We start from the raw sequence: 17,050 nt of genomic DNA, 5'->3' as shown, positions 1-17,050 counted from the left end.
CTTTTTTGTTTTTCTTGTAATTTTAAAATTCTTAATAAATATCATTTTAAAAAAACACACAGTATGCTGGGGTACACTCATGATTAGGGGCATTTCACATATTTTCTTGTTGCAAATGGGGTTTGGCCAATGTGTATCTATTGCAGAGGGAGCTGCGGCTGATCCTGGCTTCCCAGCGAGCGTCTCTGCATCATGCACAAATTTGCAAATGTTTGCTCCAGTGGAGTATAGGGTCAGGTTCAAGGTGCTGGTCTTGACCTTTAAAGCCCTTTGTGGCTTAGGGCCCTCGTATCTACATGACCGCCTCTCCTGGTATGCCCCGCAGAGGACCTTAAGGTCCATGAATAACCATAGTTTAGAGGTCCCGGGCCCTAAGGAAGTTAGACTATCCTCCACCAGGGCCAGGGCCTTCTCAGTGATGGCTCTGACCTGGTGGAATGCTCTGTCCCATGAGACTAGGGCCCTTCAGGATTTAACCTCCTTCCGTCAGGCCTGTAAGACAGAGCTATTCCGCCTGGCCTTTAATTTGAATTCAGCCTGATCTTTTATTTCCCTTCTCTTCTCTCCCCCTCCCCTTTTATGAAGATCACCCGCTCTGAGACCCCACAGCTAATTCTCCCCTGGCCTCCTCGCTGGCCCAAGCAGGACCAATTCAGCCAGCTAGCTCTGGCGATTATCTAATTGATTTTTGATTTTTGAATTGTATTGTTATTCATGCTTTTATACTGTATTTGATGCTGCTTTTATAATTAAGTGTTTTAAAGTGTTTTAAATTTGTTGTTAGCCACCCTGAGCCTGGTTTTTGAACTGGGAAGGGCGGGGTATAAATAAAAAATTATTATTATTATTATTATTATTATTATTATTATTATTATTAGGTGAGCGCTTCAGAAACGCTAACATATGAGGGTGGAGGATAGCTCAGTCGGTAGAGCATGAGACTCTTAATCTCAGGGTCGTGGGGTTGGAGCTCCATGGAGGGCAAAAGATTCCTGCATTGCAGAGGGTTGGACTACATGATCCTTGTGGTCCCTTCCAACTCTACAATTCTAGAAGTTCTCAAGCCAAGTAATGCATACGAAATGCAAGAATGCATGTATCCGGCTAAGGTGTGCATAAAAATGTGACTATTAGTGAAAGATGCATTATATAAAAGGGAACGATGCACTGGAAAAGTTTATACAGTGGTACCTCGGGTTAAGAACTTAATTCGTTCCGGAGGTCCGTTCTTAACCTGAAACTGTTCATAACCTGAAGCACCACTTTAGCTAATGGGGCTTCCTGCTGCTGCTGCGCCGCCAGAGCCCAATTTCTGTTCTCATCCTGAAGCAAAGTTCTTAACCTGAAGCACTATTTCTGGGTTAGCGGAGTCTGTAACCTGAAGCATATGTAACCTGAAGTGTATGTAACCCAAGGTACCACTGTACAACAACGTGTATAATAGGAGGAAGTCACACAAACATGCGTGTACATTTTCATGAGGATGTAAAAATACATAAATAAAACAATGCAAACTGTTGTGGAGAGCCAGTGTGGTGCAGTGATTAGAGTGTCAGACTAGGACCTGGGCGATCAGGGTTCAAATCTCCGCTTGGCCATGAAGCTTGCTTGCTTATCTTGGGCTAGTTAGGCCTCTTAGCCTGACCTACCTCACAGGGGTTTGGTGGGAATTAAATGAGGAGGAGGAGGAGAACCTTGTGGACCACCTTGAGCTCCTTGGAAAAAGGGTGGAATATAAGTGCAATAAATAAATAAATGTGGAGAACCATATTGAAGACTAGGGGGTAGGGAAAAACAGAATAGTACTGAAATTGATAGATTTACCCACCACTACCTGGGAGTTGCACATCCTATTCTGAAACTAAACTTTATGAGGATTACGACGAGTGAGGGAAGAATGAAGTGTGCCTACAATTGTAAATTTTTAAAAGTATGCCAGCTCTCAGAAATTTGTGAGATCTCATGCATTGTCTTCCAGAATCGCTAACTGTCCAGATCTCATTTCCCAGGATTCTTTGGGGGCAGCCATGACAATTCAGCTGACAGATAATAAATCCAATGTCAGTTTGTAGTTAGGATCTGCTGCGAATGATGCCCAAGCTCCCTACAATATGTCTCCATGGTAACCTTTGCTCAGAAAGCACTGGAGATGTTTAGTGTCATGCCAAAAAGGTCAGCATCTTGCAAACAGAAATAAATTAAGGGAAATTGCTGTGACTCAGAGGCAAAAAGTCTACTTCAGGATGGCTGGGCGTCTAAAGCTATGAAGCACCTTCTTTCATTTGATTACCCCTTGAAGTAGAGAAGTGAATATATAAAGATAGGGGATGTTGTGTCGTACATTTCGCTACGTCTCTTTGAGCATGCCTACATGTAACAAGCATGTTTATTTGTTTTCTTATTTCAGGAAACATATCCTGAAACTCTCAGGGTGTTTATTTTATTCATTAATTTATTGAATTCATATACTGCCCTATATCCACAGGTCTCAGGGGGTTCACAGACTAAAGGGTAGCTTACAGTTAAAAATAAGATAAAACAAACAGTTTCACAGAGAGAGAGAGAAAGAAAGAAAGAAAGAAAGAAAGAAAGAAAGAAAGAAAGAAAGAAAGAAACTTTGATAATTGAAACAGCAGAGAGCAGCACAACAATCAGAAACTTTTAATGCAGATGAAAACCAACAATTTAAAGCCTGGGTAATTCAATACTGTACAAGGTAAATCCCTCTGAGAAGAAAATACTAAAGGCAGAGCACCACAACTGCTGAGATTCTTTCTCAAGTAGTTCCCCACATTCAGCCACCAACCATTTGCAGTTAATGATGATGATGATGATGTACCCATTATCTTTTCCCTAGTTTGCAGGGCGGACAGCGTGCAAGCATCCTCGGAGACAATTTTCATCAGAAAAATGGCAGGGGGGGACTTAAGAAGTCTCTCTCCTCCCTCCTTCCTGAAAACCACCTTCTCTTCCCACTTCTCACTACAGTGGAACCTCGTGTTACGTACCGTCCTTCTTGTGAACGCTGTGGGTTACAAGTTCCGTTAACCCAGAAGTAGATGCTCCCAGTTGCGATCTTTGCCCCGGGATGCGAGCGGAAGTCACACGGCAAGCAGCGGGAGGCGCCATTAGTGAAAGCGTGCCTCATGTTATGAGCGGTTTCGGGTTACAAACGGACCTCCAGAACGGATTACGTTTGTAACCGGAGGTACCACTGTACAATCTTCATGTCTGTGTGTCACTAAGAAGAAAAAGAGAATTATGGCATAAATAAACACAAATGTGGACGGTTTATCTCAGTACAGTTGTACCTCGGGTTAAGTACTTAATTCGTTCTGGAGGTCCGTTCTTAACCTGAAACTGTTCTTAACCTGAAGCACCACTTTAGCTAATGGGGCCTCCTGCTGCCGCCGCGCCACCGGAGCACGATTTCTGTTCTCATCCTGAAGCAAAGTTCTTAACCTGAGGTAATATTTCTGGGTTAGCGGAGTCTGTAACCTGAAGCGTATGTAAGCCGAGGTACCACTGTATTGTCTATTCCAGAAGGTGGCTCTCCAGGGTGTCTCCAAAGGCGGATTTAGGGCTGCATGACCAGTTCTGCTGCGCTGGGTGCTGAGCTTAGTGAGTGTTGCAGGGCGCTGCAACTATGACATAGTGAATTGAGCAGAACAGAAGGCGAGAGTCGGGGACAGGCGAATTTTGGCCTTGCACAGGGTGCTGCTGAAATCTGAAAGACCAACGTCTGCTGCTGGTGTCTCCCACCCACCATCTCATCTTTATAAGCAGGATGAAACCCAAGACTCTCTTCCCCCCAAAAATGTGCTCCAGCATTGCACCACGATGCCTGCCCACCCCCTCCTAGGCTTTTGTATGGAACAATGCAAATGCCAAGCCTATTTCATGGTTTCTTTTCTCTCCCAGCTTCATTTCCTATGAACTTTAGAATTGTTCAGACCAGATCTTAAGAGAAGATTGTGTCATCGTGCTTCGTACTTTGGAAGCTTTCTGCTTGCACTTAACCAAATCAAAGCCATGGGAAATCATTTCCCTTTGCAAAGCAGCCGAGTATCTTGACATTTATCGAAAAGCTGCTTAGGAGGATTCTGGAACTCCATTTTTGTTAAAAGCCGTTATATAAATGTTCCGCATTTTAGCATCTGGGCAGGGTGTCTTCAAAAGGCAGGTACACACTGGGCTTATTTTCTCTGTATTAGCAGACTCTACACACATATATAAAATAGCAAGAAGAAAGGAGAGGTTTGTGGTGGGTGGCCTTAGCTGGTCTGAGACGCGCTTGAAAATCTAGTTTCGCCAACTTTTGTATGAGCCCTGCAGCTTTTAGCAGAAGTCATGCAACGGGCAATTTCATTCAATGGAAAGATAATGATTAGAAAAGCCTGAAACATATGAATAGGCAGAGACTGGAAAGCTCATTCTGAAAAACAACTAGTTCAAGATGTCCAAAAAGGAACCACCTCCTGTTTGTCTCTTTACAAAACAGACTATATAATAATAATAATAATTTATTATTTATACCCCGCCCATCTGGCTGAGTTTCCCCAGCCACTCTGGGCGGCTTCCAATCAAGTGTTAAAAACAATTCAGCATTAAATATTAAAAACTTCCCTAAACAGGGCTGCCTTCAGATGTCTTTTAAAAAGAAGATAGCTACTTATTTCCTTCACATCTGAAGGGAGGGTGTTCCACAGGGGCCACTACTGAGAAGGCCCTCTGACTGGTTCCCTGTAACCTCACTTCTCGCAATGAGGGAACTGCCAGAAGGCCCTCAGTGCTGGATCTCAGTGTCCGGGCTGAACGATAGGGGTGGAGATGCTCCTTCAGGTATACAGGACTGAGGCTGTTTAGGGCTTTAAAGGTCAGCACCAACACTTTGAATTGTGCTTGGAAACGTACTGGGAGCCAATGTAGGTCTTTCAAGAGCGGTGTTATGTGGTCCCGGTGGCCACTCCCTTCACCAGTCTAGCTGCCACATTCTGGATTAATTGCAGTTTCCGGGTCACCTTCAAAGGTAGCCCCATGTAGAGTGCATTGCAGTAGTCCAAGCGGGAGATAACTAGAGCATGCACCACTCTGGCAAGACAGTCCGCAGGCAGATAGGGTCTCAGCCTGCGTACCAGATGGAGCTGGTAGACAGCCACCCTGGATACAGAATTAACCTGCGCCTCCATGGACAGCTGTGAGTCCAAAATGACTCCCAGGCTGCGCACCTGGTCCTTCAGGGGCACAGTTACCCCATTCAGGACTAGGGAATCCTCCACACCTGCCCGCCTCCTGTCCCCCCAAAACAGTACTTCTGTCTTGTCAGGATTCAACCTCAATCTGTTAGCCGCCATCCATCCTCCAACCGCCTCCAGGCACTCACACAGGACCTTCACCACCTTCACTGGTTCTGATTTAAAAGAGAGGTAGAGCTGGGTATCATCTGCATACTGATGAACACCCAGCCCAAACCCCCTGATGATCTCTCCCAGCGGATCTCTCCTAGACTAGTTTGGTTCACAGATCACAGTTCAACTCAAGACATTGGTGGTGGCAGAGGAAGGGAAGGAGGGCAAACACTCTCCTAAACAAGCATCTCACCCCCACTTGCCCACCCCATTTCTGAACTCTTGTCAGTAGCATATACAGTTATTTTTCTTTCTTGCCCACCTAGAAATATACTTTGCCCCTTCTGTGCCCTCCTATAATTTGTTTTTTACTGGTGTTGCCACTGGCTCAAATTCATTCAAGCAATCCTCAGCATCCCCCTGCTGCAGCATTTAGAGTATCACAAAATGCTGCGCTGAGCTATAAAACAGCCTTAAGCAGACTAAGGAAACCGTAAATGGCATATGCAGTCAAATGTGAATTGCTTATTTCCCCCAGCAGTTATGATCTTCAAGTTTCAAAGTCAAAGTGTCCAAGAAGTATTTTTTTAAAAAAATAATAATAATGAGCTGGGATCGTTCGGTCGGTAAAGCATGAGATTCTTAATCCCAGGGTTGTGGGTTTGATCCCCCACATTGGGCAAAAAGATTCCTGCCTTGCAGAGAAATGGACTAAATGAACCTCATAGTCCCTTCCAACTTTATAATTCTAGGAGCTAGAAATCCTTCAAAGTTCTATTTCAAAATGAACTTGATCCACGTTCAGTTCGCTTGGCAATTATGGGAACGACTTTTGAGGTTAGTTCAGAGATTGTTTTTCTGTTTTTCTGCATGCTTACACACAAAGGCACTAGCTGTGTCTACTCTGCTACACATCCGGTAAAGCTGAGCAGCAGCTGAAGTATGCTGGCCCTAATTACACCACAATTTGAACTGATTTGTGGTTTTTCTAAAAAAAAAAATTTATTTTCAATGCAAAATTACAGCAAAAATTACAAACATTGAATCCAAAATAAAACAGTACAAACAAGAAAAAAAACACACGAGAAAAAAGAACACCAAAAACAATCAAAAAACAAAAACACACATCTACAAATAAAACCATATCATCATTCTAATCTTGTCATTACATACATATACACGTATTGACTTCCTTCCTTTGTTCTAAGACCTCAAAATTTTTACTCTTTCTAAGTTGCTGTGTCTAATGTAGATTACCTCTGTCTTTATGCTTTCACACCATTTTTCTCTTTCTTTAACCCTGCAAAGCATCATTCATTACATACCGATAAATTTGAACTAATTTGATGCCCTTAATTAAACCTAACTAGCCCATTCCAAGTCCTTTGCATACAGTTGCCAACTTTTGCACTGATCAACATCATCATCAGCCTTGTTCTCAGGCATCACTTGTAAGAGTAACCAATTTGCAACAGTGCCTTCCGTATTTTTGTGAGAATGGAAGAGACTACTCACTGTGCAAATGAACATTCAACTTGCCTTCCCCAATGCAAAACAACAACAAAGGGGTGATTTCAGGAACTTTCCTTCATTTAGGAGCAACAAGCCATTTAGACTTGCTATACAGAATTGACCAACACACCTAACCAGTGCTAACTGGATTGTGAAGGAAACCACATCCATTCACATCAGAAGGGAACTGCTGTTAGGGATTGGGGGAGAAATCTGAATTATGTTCACATTTAAAGGCAACTCTACCCAATAAATAAAAATAATACCTAACTGACAGTTTCCTAAATAATACACAAACTGAAATGCAACCATCCTTCAAAATTCACACTACTCCAAATTTTGCAATGCAGTTCTCCAGCTAAGTAATTTTTACCAACATGCACATACTGGGGCAAAATGAGAATATAAATGCATACATTAGTGGAAAGAACATACAAAAATGTGTTGCATTCGGGAAGACTCCCTGGTGTTATTAGGAGAATCTACCGAAGAATTTCCATAAGGTGTTTTTTTCTCATTTAAAAAAATCACAAAGTTTTTTGGAAATGTGAAAAACTAAAGTTAATAAACAAAACATATTCCACCATCAGCTGTTGTTATAATCTAGGCATGCCTCTTAAAGAGATAGGCCACACATGTTGCAGAGTAGGTCCTTTGTCTCTTTGCAAAGGAGACAGAAACAGCAACAAAACTTACACAGCTGCATTAATTTGAGATGATCTCAACCATGGAATGTTACAGAGAGAAGCAAGGGGGTAAACTCAAAGTAAACTGGCAATTCAGTAAAGGCACTCAGCACCCCACCCTCAGATATATTAACCCCTTGCAGACTTTCCTATCTGAATACAGTGAATTTTAATTAAAGGGTTTTGCCTATTCCAAAAATGCATACTTCAATATCACCATAAGAAGAGTCCTGCTGGATTGGGCCAAAGTCCCATCATACTTCAGCATCCTGTTCTCACAGTGGTGAACCAGATTCACTATGGGAAGCTTGTGTAGCAGTGCTCTCCCCACCAGCAATTGGATTACAGAGGCCTTCTGTGGTGTGGAGAGCCAGTGTGGTGTAGTGGTTAAGAGCGGTAGACTCGTAATCTGGTGAACCGGGTTCGCTTCCCCGCTCCTCCACATGCAGCTGCTGGGTGACCTTGGGCTAGTCACACTTCTTTGAAGTCTCTCAGCCCCACTCACCTCACACAGTGTTTGTTGTGGGGGAGGAAGGGAAAGGAGATTGTTAGCCGCTTTGAGACTCCTTAGAGCAGTGATAAAGCGGGATATCAAATCCAAACTCCTCTTCTTCTTCTTCTTCTTCTTCTTCTTCTTCTTCTTCTTCTTCTTTCATATAAACACTGTGGTTGGTAGCCACAGATGACTTTGGCTATCCTTAGGGTGGAAGGCTACATCACCTTATTTCTTCATATAATACTGCCATTAAAGACCAGACTATATTTCCTCTTTGTTAATTGGCTCCTGTAGCAACAAATTATATGTTAGGTAAGTTTTGTTCCTGTGAATTTACATTCAGGTTTGTTGTTGTTGTTGTTGTAAATAGATTGCCAGAGTAGCTGCCACCCCAATACTGTTCAGGGTCCTGATGTGTGTGTTGTGATCCAGATCAGGTCCCTGGCACTTGGAATTTGCATTGGATTGGGGCCATAGCAGGAGCCAAATGGTTAAAGACCACACCCACCCCACATTAGGGGCCTGATCTAAATCCAGACTCCTTGGGTGGGAGTTATGTTCTTGTCTGAACAAGCATTTCAGCTTGCAAAATGGAATGATCTCCCCTCCCTTCCAGAATGTTCAAAGGGATCCCCTGACTATCCCCAAAGCCAATTTTGAGATGCATGGAGTGGGGGGGGGGCAGGAGTGATGTAAAAGTTGGGGAAGCCCCATTGCACAAGTAGACGTCTTTGTGCAGGGCTTCTGCTGATGGACCTCATCAGGTGAATCCTGCCCCCCCCCCCCGTGTTGGAAATTTGGGTAGAAAAATAACACAATTATCCTGAGAATTGCAGCTATGCAACTTGACCCTGCCATCAGCCACATGCAGAACATTCTGCAGGTGTTCCTAAGCTATTAAGCAAGTTGCTCGGTTTTTCATGCTATCCCAAACCATCTGCAAGAGATGGCAGTTGCCTCACCCTGTCTAATGATAGGCAGGCCCTGTTAAATATGCAACGGTAGGCTAGGCTATGTCGTCAGTTGGTCTACCTTAAGAGTAACCACTGCTAAGCCATTGGAGGCTGAAAGTTCTGCAGGTGTTTCCATTAGAGGCCGTTAAATGTTTACAGGGTTAGGTCCTAATTAAGAGACCACTGTCATCTTCACTTAGCTCAATACCTTATTCCTGAGTTTGCTGCACATCAGTGAACTATTTATTAAAACTTGAGCAAAAAGTGGCTTCTTCAAGAAAAATCCATATTCCAGATCATTTGCCATTGGAGACCTAGGCCACTGATTGAAATACCTGGAGAGGTTGACGTCTCTGCAAAGGGCCCTCCCATATTCCTGCCGACACCCTCTTATTCTTCAGGAGATAACATGCCCCTTTCTCGTTGGTTCCTTGAACTGTCAGTGTGATGACTTCCTTCCCCACCTGATATATAAATCAGCTGAAGAGGGTTGTGGAAGCTATTATAGAAGCGCTTGACTAAGTAAGGGGTTTGTGTGGGTTAGTTAGAGAACATCTTTGGACTTTAGCTACAAAAAAAATGTAAGTTTTGGTTATGTTTTTCTGATTCGCCTGTTGTGTTGCTGACAAAGGTGTGGATATGTATCTGTCTTACTTATGATGCTGTCTACTGTGAAGTGAGCTGAGAAAGGCTTTGGAGTTCTTAAGACTGGGGTAGCTTGTCTATCTCCTTTTTTGAATGCTTATAGGTTTCTTTTTATTGGCTACTTCATAAATTTCAGGTTCTCATGTTCTTTCTGCCTTATTTCTGGAAGGCCTGTAATTTGGGGGCTTGTTCACCCAGCTTTCTCCTCTTAGGGTAAGTCTCTGCAAGTCCTTCCAATATCTCTTCTCTGTTCCTTTTTATCATGGAGTGAAATAATGGCTAATGCAGAACTGTGCTGTGCCTTTTTAAGAAGACCTTTTAAAAATATGTATTATCCATGCGCACACACCCACACGCAAAAAACCCTCTCGTTGACTAACGATAAAGCAAGACTGCATCTCTAAGCTGGGGGAGAGCTGCACCTGTTGAAATACTACCTGTTGGGTTGCTTTTCCTATTGGGAGTGAAAGTGGGCAAAATATTAATGAGGAAAGGGAGAGGACCAAAGGTGTACATCTATTTAGATTCAGCCACTGACTGGGAGTAGGTGGGATGTATTTTTGGGGTTTGTTTGAGATGTGGGGTTGGAATAGCTACAAACTTTGATGAAAAACGGTGGTGCAAAGTAATAATGCTTCTGCCAGTAGGTGGTGCCAATGGGGCCTTGTCTTCAGGCCTTGCATCATTATTAAACTCAAGAAGACGCTGTTGGAAACCTTGCTTGGCTTTTGGGACTCTGAAGCACTTCCCTGTCTGAGTGCCAAGCCAAGCTAGAACAAAGGGAATAAACTGCCTTTCTCATAAAGGCTTTAGGATGAACTCCTGGCTTGTGTTAGGAAGTCTTTTTGTGTGAAACGGGCACAAATGGAGTTATATTTCTGGTCTTCCAGGTCAGACCACACAATGACTTCTAAAAGTCAAGAAAGCATTCCAGTTCCTGAGACCAAAGAAATAGTACAGCAGGTATGTTTCTCCTATCAGGTCTTACTATCCATTATGTGCACAACTCTCTCTCTCTCTCTCTCTCTCTCTCTCTCTCTCTCTCTCTCTCTCTCTCTCTTCTCTGCCTCGAACTTTTGGTTAGCAGGCAGAGTATAAAACTCCAAAATAAAATTTCTTGTTAGCATTTGGTGCTCTGGGGCTCTGGTGTCCTGGGGCTCTGGCACAGCTCCCCTCCACCCCTGGACTCTTTAGCCAGAAAGCTCCAGCCTGAATCCCTGGCATTTCCATCCATCCTATACAAAGCATTTAGCTGACAAAATATGCCTGCCTGATACCCCAGGAAGCTACTGCTAGGACAACATTGGTTTGGACAGACTACTGTCCCGACTCTCTATAAGCAACCGAAGAAGTTTGTGTCCTGAAGTACAAAACACGTGCTCTCATATTGAGCTATGCCAGTGTCGAATATCTTAACAATTGAAAAAAATAGGCAAGGTAACTTGAAACTTGGTGCATGGATTAATCCTAACGTAGAACTGTTAGATTTTTAAAGTTTGGGATTTAGTCTACCTCGACACTAACTTTACTATGATGTGTCTAGTTAGGTACAGGCCATTGGTAGAACGAATGTGTAGAATATTACAGGCCACTGAGATACTTTACTGATGTTCTCTTATCACACCTCTAGGATGTCCTCAAGAGAGCTACCAGTCTGCCTCTGGTAAGCTCCACCTATGATTTGGCTGCCTCTGCTTATGCCTCAACCAAAGAGAACCATCCCTATGTGAAAGTTGTTCTGGATTTGGCTGAGAAAGGTGTGAAGCATGTCTCTGATATTGCTGTGAGCGGTGCCCAGCCTCTTCTCAGTAAGCTTGAACCACAGGGTAAGTAGGCTGCACTGGAAATGTTCTGATCTTTTTCTTTTTAAATACCTTATTCCACCATATGTACGAAATTAAACACAAATGAAAACCAGTGTAAAAAAGCATAAAAATATCAGAGATGACAAAGGGACCCATTTATCCATTCTTTGTCAAGAAAATTGGAGGCACCTATTACTAGAAACAGTAAAATGTCTATTTTCCCCACACTGGCAGTGCCAAAGAGCCCTGGAGGTTAGTTGTGTTGGTATAAATGATAAATGTCCCACCACACAATATAATAATGTTCTGGATCTTCTAAGCTTCTGGAAATTTATATAGTGTGGGTTATCTTTCCTGTGATTGTAAAGTTCCATACATTTTTATACCACAGATAAATTATTCCATTTTTGTGTGCCATGCATAGCCTAGCTGCTGCCAGCAGCCATAGTACAAATTCTTTAGTACAAATAGTACAAATAGTGCAATAGTACAAATTCGCAATCTTTGAAGATGACCATCCCATATATATGTGATGCCACCTATGTGAAATACTCTGTTCTCTTTTTTTTTATAAGATATTTATTGAAAATTTTCAAAATGTTACAATATAAAAAATGAAAAAGAAAAAGAAAATAGAAAATAAAAATGATTAAAAACCACTCATTTTTTCCATTACTTATTTTTACTTAGCTTGTTTCCCGGACCTCCTCATACCTCCCTTTTTTGTATTCCAGTTCAATTTGTTGGTTCAGCAAATCCTTACCCTCTTTGTTTATCCTAATCTTTGATCTTAAAATAATAACGTTAGATTTTTACCTATTAATAACCCATTTTTCATATTCCCTTATAGCATTACAGCTGGAAACCACTTAATTTCTATCCAACATCTTTCTAACATTCATTAATTTTACAATATTTCTGTAGATAGTCTTTGAATTTCTTCCAGTCTTCTTCCACCGACTCTTCTTCCTGGTCTCGGATTCTGCCAGTCATTTCTGCCAGTTCCATATAGTCCATCACCTTCATCTGCCATTCTTCCAAAGTGGGTAGATCTTGTGTCTTCCAATACTTTGCAATGAGTATTCTTGCTGCTGTTGTAGCATACATAAAAAAAGTTCTGTCCTTCTTTGGCACCAATTGGCCGACAATGCCCAGGAGAAAGGCCTCTGGTTTCTTCAGGAAGGTATATTTAAATACCTTTTTCATTTCATTATAGATCATTTCCCAGAATGCCTTAATCCTTGGGCGTGTCCACCAAAGGTGAAAGAATGTACCTTCAGTTTCTTTACATTTCCAACATTTATTATCGGGCAAATGATAGATTTTTGCAAGCTTGACTGGGGTCATGTACCACCTGTATATCATTTTCATAATATTCTCTCTTAGGGCATTGCATGCCGTAAACTTCATACCTGTGGTCCATAACTGTTCCCAGTCAGCCATCATTATGTTATGTCCAACATCTTGTGCCCATTTAATCATAACAGATTTCACTGTTTCATCCTGAGTGTTCCATTTCAACAGCAAGTTATACATCTCTGACAAAATCTTAGTTTTGGGTTCTAACAGTTCTATTTCTAATTTTGATTTTTCCACCTGGAAGCCAATTTTCTTGTCCAAATTATATGCCTCCATTATCTGGTAATAATGAAGCCAGTCTCGCACTTTGTTTTTTAGTTTCTCAAAACTCTGCAATTTCAGTCTATCTCCATCTGAAATACTCTGTTCTCAATGTCCTCATTAGTATGTGGTGCTAGATCAAACAATGACAAGTGTGTAGACTACAATAATTTCCTCTTCCACAATTCATGTGTGCACCGCAACTGAAGGAATCCTCTCTGTAGTTGCAGCAGCAAGCCACTATGCCTCCAAGGGCTTGGACAAGCTAGAGGAGAAGCTCCCCATCCTTCATCAGACAGCTGACCAGGTAGATTGCAACCTGCTCACTATCTTTTCTTATGTCCCAAGCATTTATTTAATTCTACTGTTGGAATATTGCTCTTCATGCTTTCCTGAACTTTGGGGAACAAATTCACAGCAACTTGGATAAGAGGTTGCTTGCCTAGTCACAACAATTCTGGTGGGTGGAGAGTGGTCATGGCAGTAAAATGTAATGCGTGGTAGGGGGTGATGAATAAAGCTGCTTGTTTGATGATCTGGCTTTAGGTTATTTCTGATACGCAAGAACTGGTGTCATCGAAAGTAGCAGATGCAAAAGAAGCAGTAGCCAAGGCTGTGCAGGATGGCAAAGAGATGGTGGTAGAAACGAGAATGGGCAAGATGGCCCTCAGTGGAGCAGAAGCAGTGCTGGAGAAATCTGAAGAGCTGCTGGACCACTACCTTCCAATGACTGAAGAAGAACTGGGTAAGCAAAGAATAGCAACCTGATCTATTGTGATCCATGTTATCAGGGCTGTCTTTAGCATATGCGGCATCGGGGTGCAAAGATCCACCCGGCACCCCCCCGGTTGCCCAGTCCCAGGCGCACAGGAGGGCGGAGTCGGCCGGCTGCCTCAGCGTCTCGCTGGCTTGGTTGCCCCCGAACTCGCGGTGCAGAGCTGCCCGCAGGAAAGCTGCAGTGCTCCAACCACTGGGCGGGCTCTTCCCCGAACTCAACTCTCAGGCCTCAGACTCTCGACTTGGCGCCCCTGAGAGCCCGGTGCCCAGGTGCCCCACACCCCTAGCGCCTATGGGTAAAACGGCCTTGCATGCTATGCTCACAGCTTCTTTGGTGTCTACTTTATCCTTAAGATCATGAGCCTACTGGGAAACAAACATACCTTTGTTTGAACTGCAGGACAACCATGTTTATTTGGATAGTCTTCAGGACTCTACTCCAGGTGTGAGCACCTTCTGAAACTTAAGCAGGTAGCGACTAGACATGAGAGGCTGCCCTGAGAGTAGTGCCTGATTTTTGTCGCATTCATCCTAGATGGGTGCAACATATTTCAAAGGCCTTGCTTTGAGTAAAAAACTACTTCATACTTCATGAATCTTCCTTCTGATTATGGGATTTTGAAAGTTGGTATGCTGTGATCTTTCCTGGGGTGTGGGTGGGTGTTTGAAGTTAGCTAGAGTAGAAACCTTTTAAAAAGTAACAATATTTAAATGTGCTCTTTAGCAAAAGTTGCAGAAACTACACCAGAAGGAGTGGGCACACCCCTTGAGACTCAGGGGTACTTTGTGCGTCTTGGTTCTCTGTCAACCAAGATCCAACATCGTGCTTATCAGCATGCTGTAGCCAGGATGAAAGCTGCCAGAGAGAACATCAGAGAGACTTTCATTCAGCTGCGTCAAGCCATTGGGCAGGTAGGGTCTTCACTTCTGCGGTGTGTACTCTTTGTTAACCACAGGGAAAAGATGCCTGCTTCCTTTTTAAGCTACTGTAAATATCTGCGTTCCTTGTTAACCAGTTATGACTGGCAACTGAAAAAACGTGATGGCATGGGAATCTAAGCATTTGGTCTCCATAGGCTGTTTTGAGTGGGGGGCATGGGGTGGGACGGGGGGCTTAGGATCATGACGCAAATTTGCATATGGAGATTTGTGCCATGGGCCTTTCCCCGTCCCCTTGCCCCAACACCTCAGGCAGTCAACACTGTAACTGAAAAGACTCCTGCCCCAACACTGCATAAACGTTATACACAGAATGTGCCCCAGAATCTTCTGGAAATTTTCAGGGTTTTCTGGGCAGACAAATATAGTGGTCTTTGCTCATTGGGAAAACTGGAAAACCTGGAGATGGAGCATGATTTGCATAATTTCAAGATGTTGAACTGTTGAGGATATAGCAATGGCTGGTGGCAATTGATCCTCGAGTCACAGGATGCTTTGATCTCTGGACCCACACAGCAGCAAGATGCGAAACTGCAGTATAGCAAATACTCCGCTTTAAGAGCGAGATGACCCTGATTCATAAGAAGTGTGTAAAAGTGTCACATTTAGACAGTCAAAGCAAATTGCTGGCACTAGTTAAACACTGATGGTTGCTTATGAGCACCAGTGGAAAACTAAGAGTGTAATTGTATGGTCGTGTAAAATCAGATATCAGTGTGTGAGGATGAACAATGTTGATACCAACATGGCAAGCTACGAGAGAGGGAAATCTTATTTGCACAAGAAGCTCAACATCTGCATGTGCTTGCTTATGAAAACTTGTATCTAATTGAGCGAGATCTTGCCCATCTCTGTCAATGCACTGGGGCCTCAAAGAGGTTAGTAGTTATCTGACAGGTATGGTAACAAAATGTGTAGCAATTGCAAGGTTTGTCTTGGCTTTAGTTTATTCCAAGCTGCTCTGTTGATTTTTGTTTGTTTCCTCTCTAGATAGAGGATACAAAGGAAAGTGTTCAGCAGAAACTCCAGGAAAGCCAGGAGAGGCTTCGTCAGGTATGGTTATACTACTGATTTAATGGTGATAGAATCAGAGTTGGGAAGGACCCCATGGATTATCTAGTCCACACCCCTGCAGTGCAGGAATATGCACCCAGACAAACCCGTGACTTTGGCATTATCAGCACCATGTTCTAACCAACGGAGCTAACCGTTGGTGGCTTGACATGGCTTGACCCATGCATGTAGAACCCTGGTTGAGGGATCTGTTGACTTCTTCCTTCTAATTGCAGCTAGAATCTCAGACCTTGGCCATGTCCCACCACATCACCCAGCAGTTGCAAGCAGCCTACAAGAACCTGATTGCCAGCATCCAAGGCCTGCCAGCTAACTTCCAGCAGAACATCCAGCTGGCCTACCGCAACATAGAAGAGCTTCACACCTACTTCACCAGTGCTCACTCTTTCAAAGACCTCCCCATCAGCATTCTAAGCCAAAGCCAAGAGAAGGCCCTCAAAGCCCAGGAGTATGTGGATGACATCTTGGACTATGTCTTACATAATGCTCCAATGTCTTGGCTGGTGGGTCCATTCTCCCCTTCACCTCGGAAACCCAGTGATGTGAAGCCCACGAAGCCTGATGATCAGAACAAGGGAGACCTGAAAGCGGCAGTGCCAAAGGAGAGTTTGTGACCTGTAGCTCATTCTAGAGGCTGGAATTCTGTGTCTTTGGGCACTTGATGGAGCTTGAAAGAGCACTTGAGCCTGCTGTTGAATTTGTTGGAAGAGCTGAAATGAATGTGACTAAGCTAACATGACAGAACTATGGCCCTGGAACTTTTGGTAGAATGGGAGACTTGACCATTATTGGAAAAATCAGTTGCTAACTCCCAGGGGCTTCAGACTCTACAAGTAAAACAAAAACAAAAAACCTGACTTGTATTTATTCATTGGCTGTGAATGAATGTATGCAGCTGATAATCTCTGCAACCTGGCTTTGAAATATGATTGGAATAAATTGTTGCACTCGGTTACTTGTCTGTGTGAAGTCTTAAGCAGTAACTCGGCCTAAGCATGTTTCAGCTGATAGTGGAAGCACTCCATGATACCAGGGAAAAGCCTTTCCCAGAACAAACTAGCATAATTTATGGTGTTAAAAGGTTGCCTAGATGATGGGTTCACCATGCTGGGAAGCAGAGTTGCAGCATAAAGTGATGAGGAAAAAAGGCTGTAGTGTGGAACTCAAACTCTGCATGCAAAAGGTTCCATGTTTC

General features: G+C 43.2%; 1 protein-coding gene across 1 annotated transcript; it reads left to right on the top strand.

The window, feature by feature from the left end:
• Window positions 1-10,329: 10,329 nt before the first annotated feature.
• Window positions 10,330-16,714, top strand: LOC308486351 (perilipin-3-like). Its single transcript, XM_081023133.1, has 7 exons — window positions 10,330-10,603; window positions 11,271-11,466; window positions 13,290-13,372; window positions 13,612-13,810; window positions 14,567-14,754; window positions 15,772-15,834; window positions 16,071-16,714. Exons 1-7 carry the CDS (start codon window positions 10,505-10,507, stop codon window positions 16,467-16,469), a joined length of 1,227 nt encoding a protein of 408 aa, XP_080879259.1. The 5' UTR covers window positions 10,330-10,504; the 3' UTR covers window positions 16,470-16,714.
• Window positions 16,715-17,050: the final 336 nt, after the last annotated feature.

Source organism: Podarcis pityusensis (assembly GCF_964106645.2).
Source record: "Podarcis pityusensis genome assembly, chromosome: 10".
In the NCBI taxonomy this organism is placed as follows: domain Eukaryota; kingdom Metazoa; phylum Chordata; class Lepidosauria; order Squamata; family Lacertidae; genus Podarcis; species Podarcis pityusensis.
The sequence above is the reverse complement of the archived record's forward strand: the minus strand, read 5'-3'. Positions and strand labels throughout refer to the sequence as shown.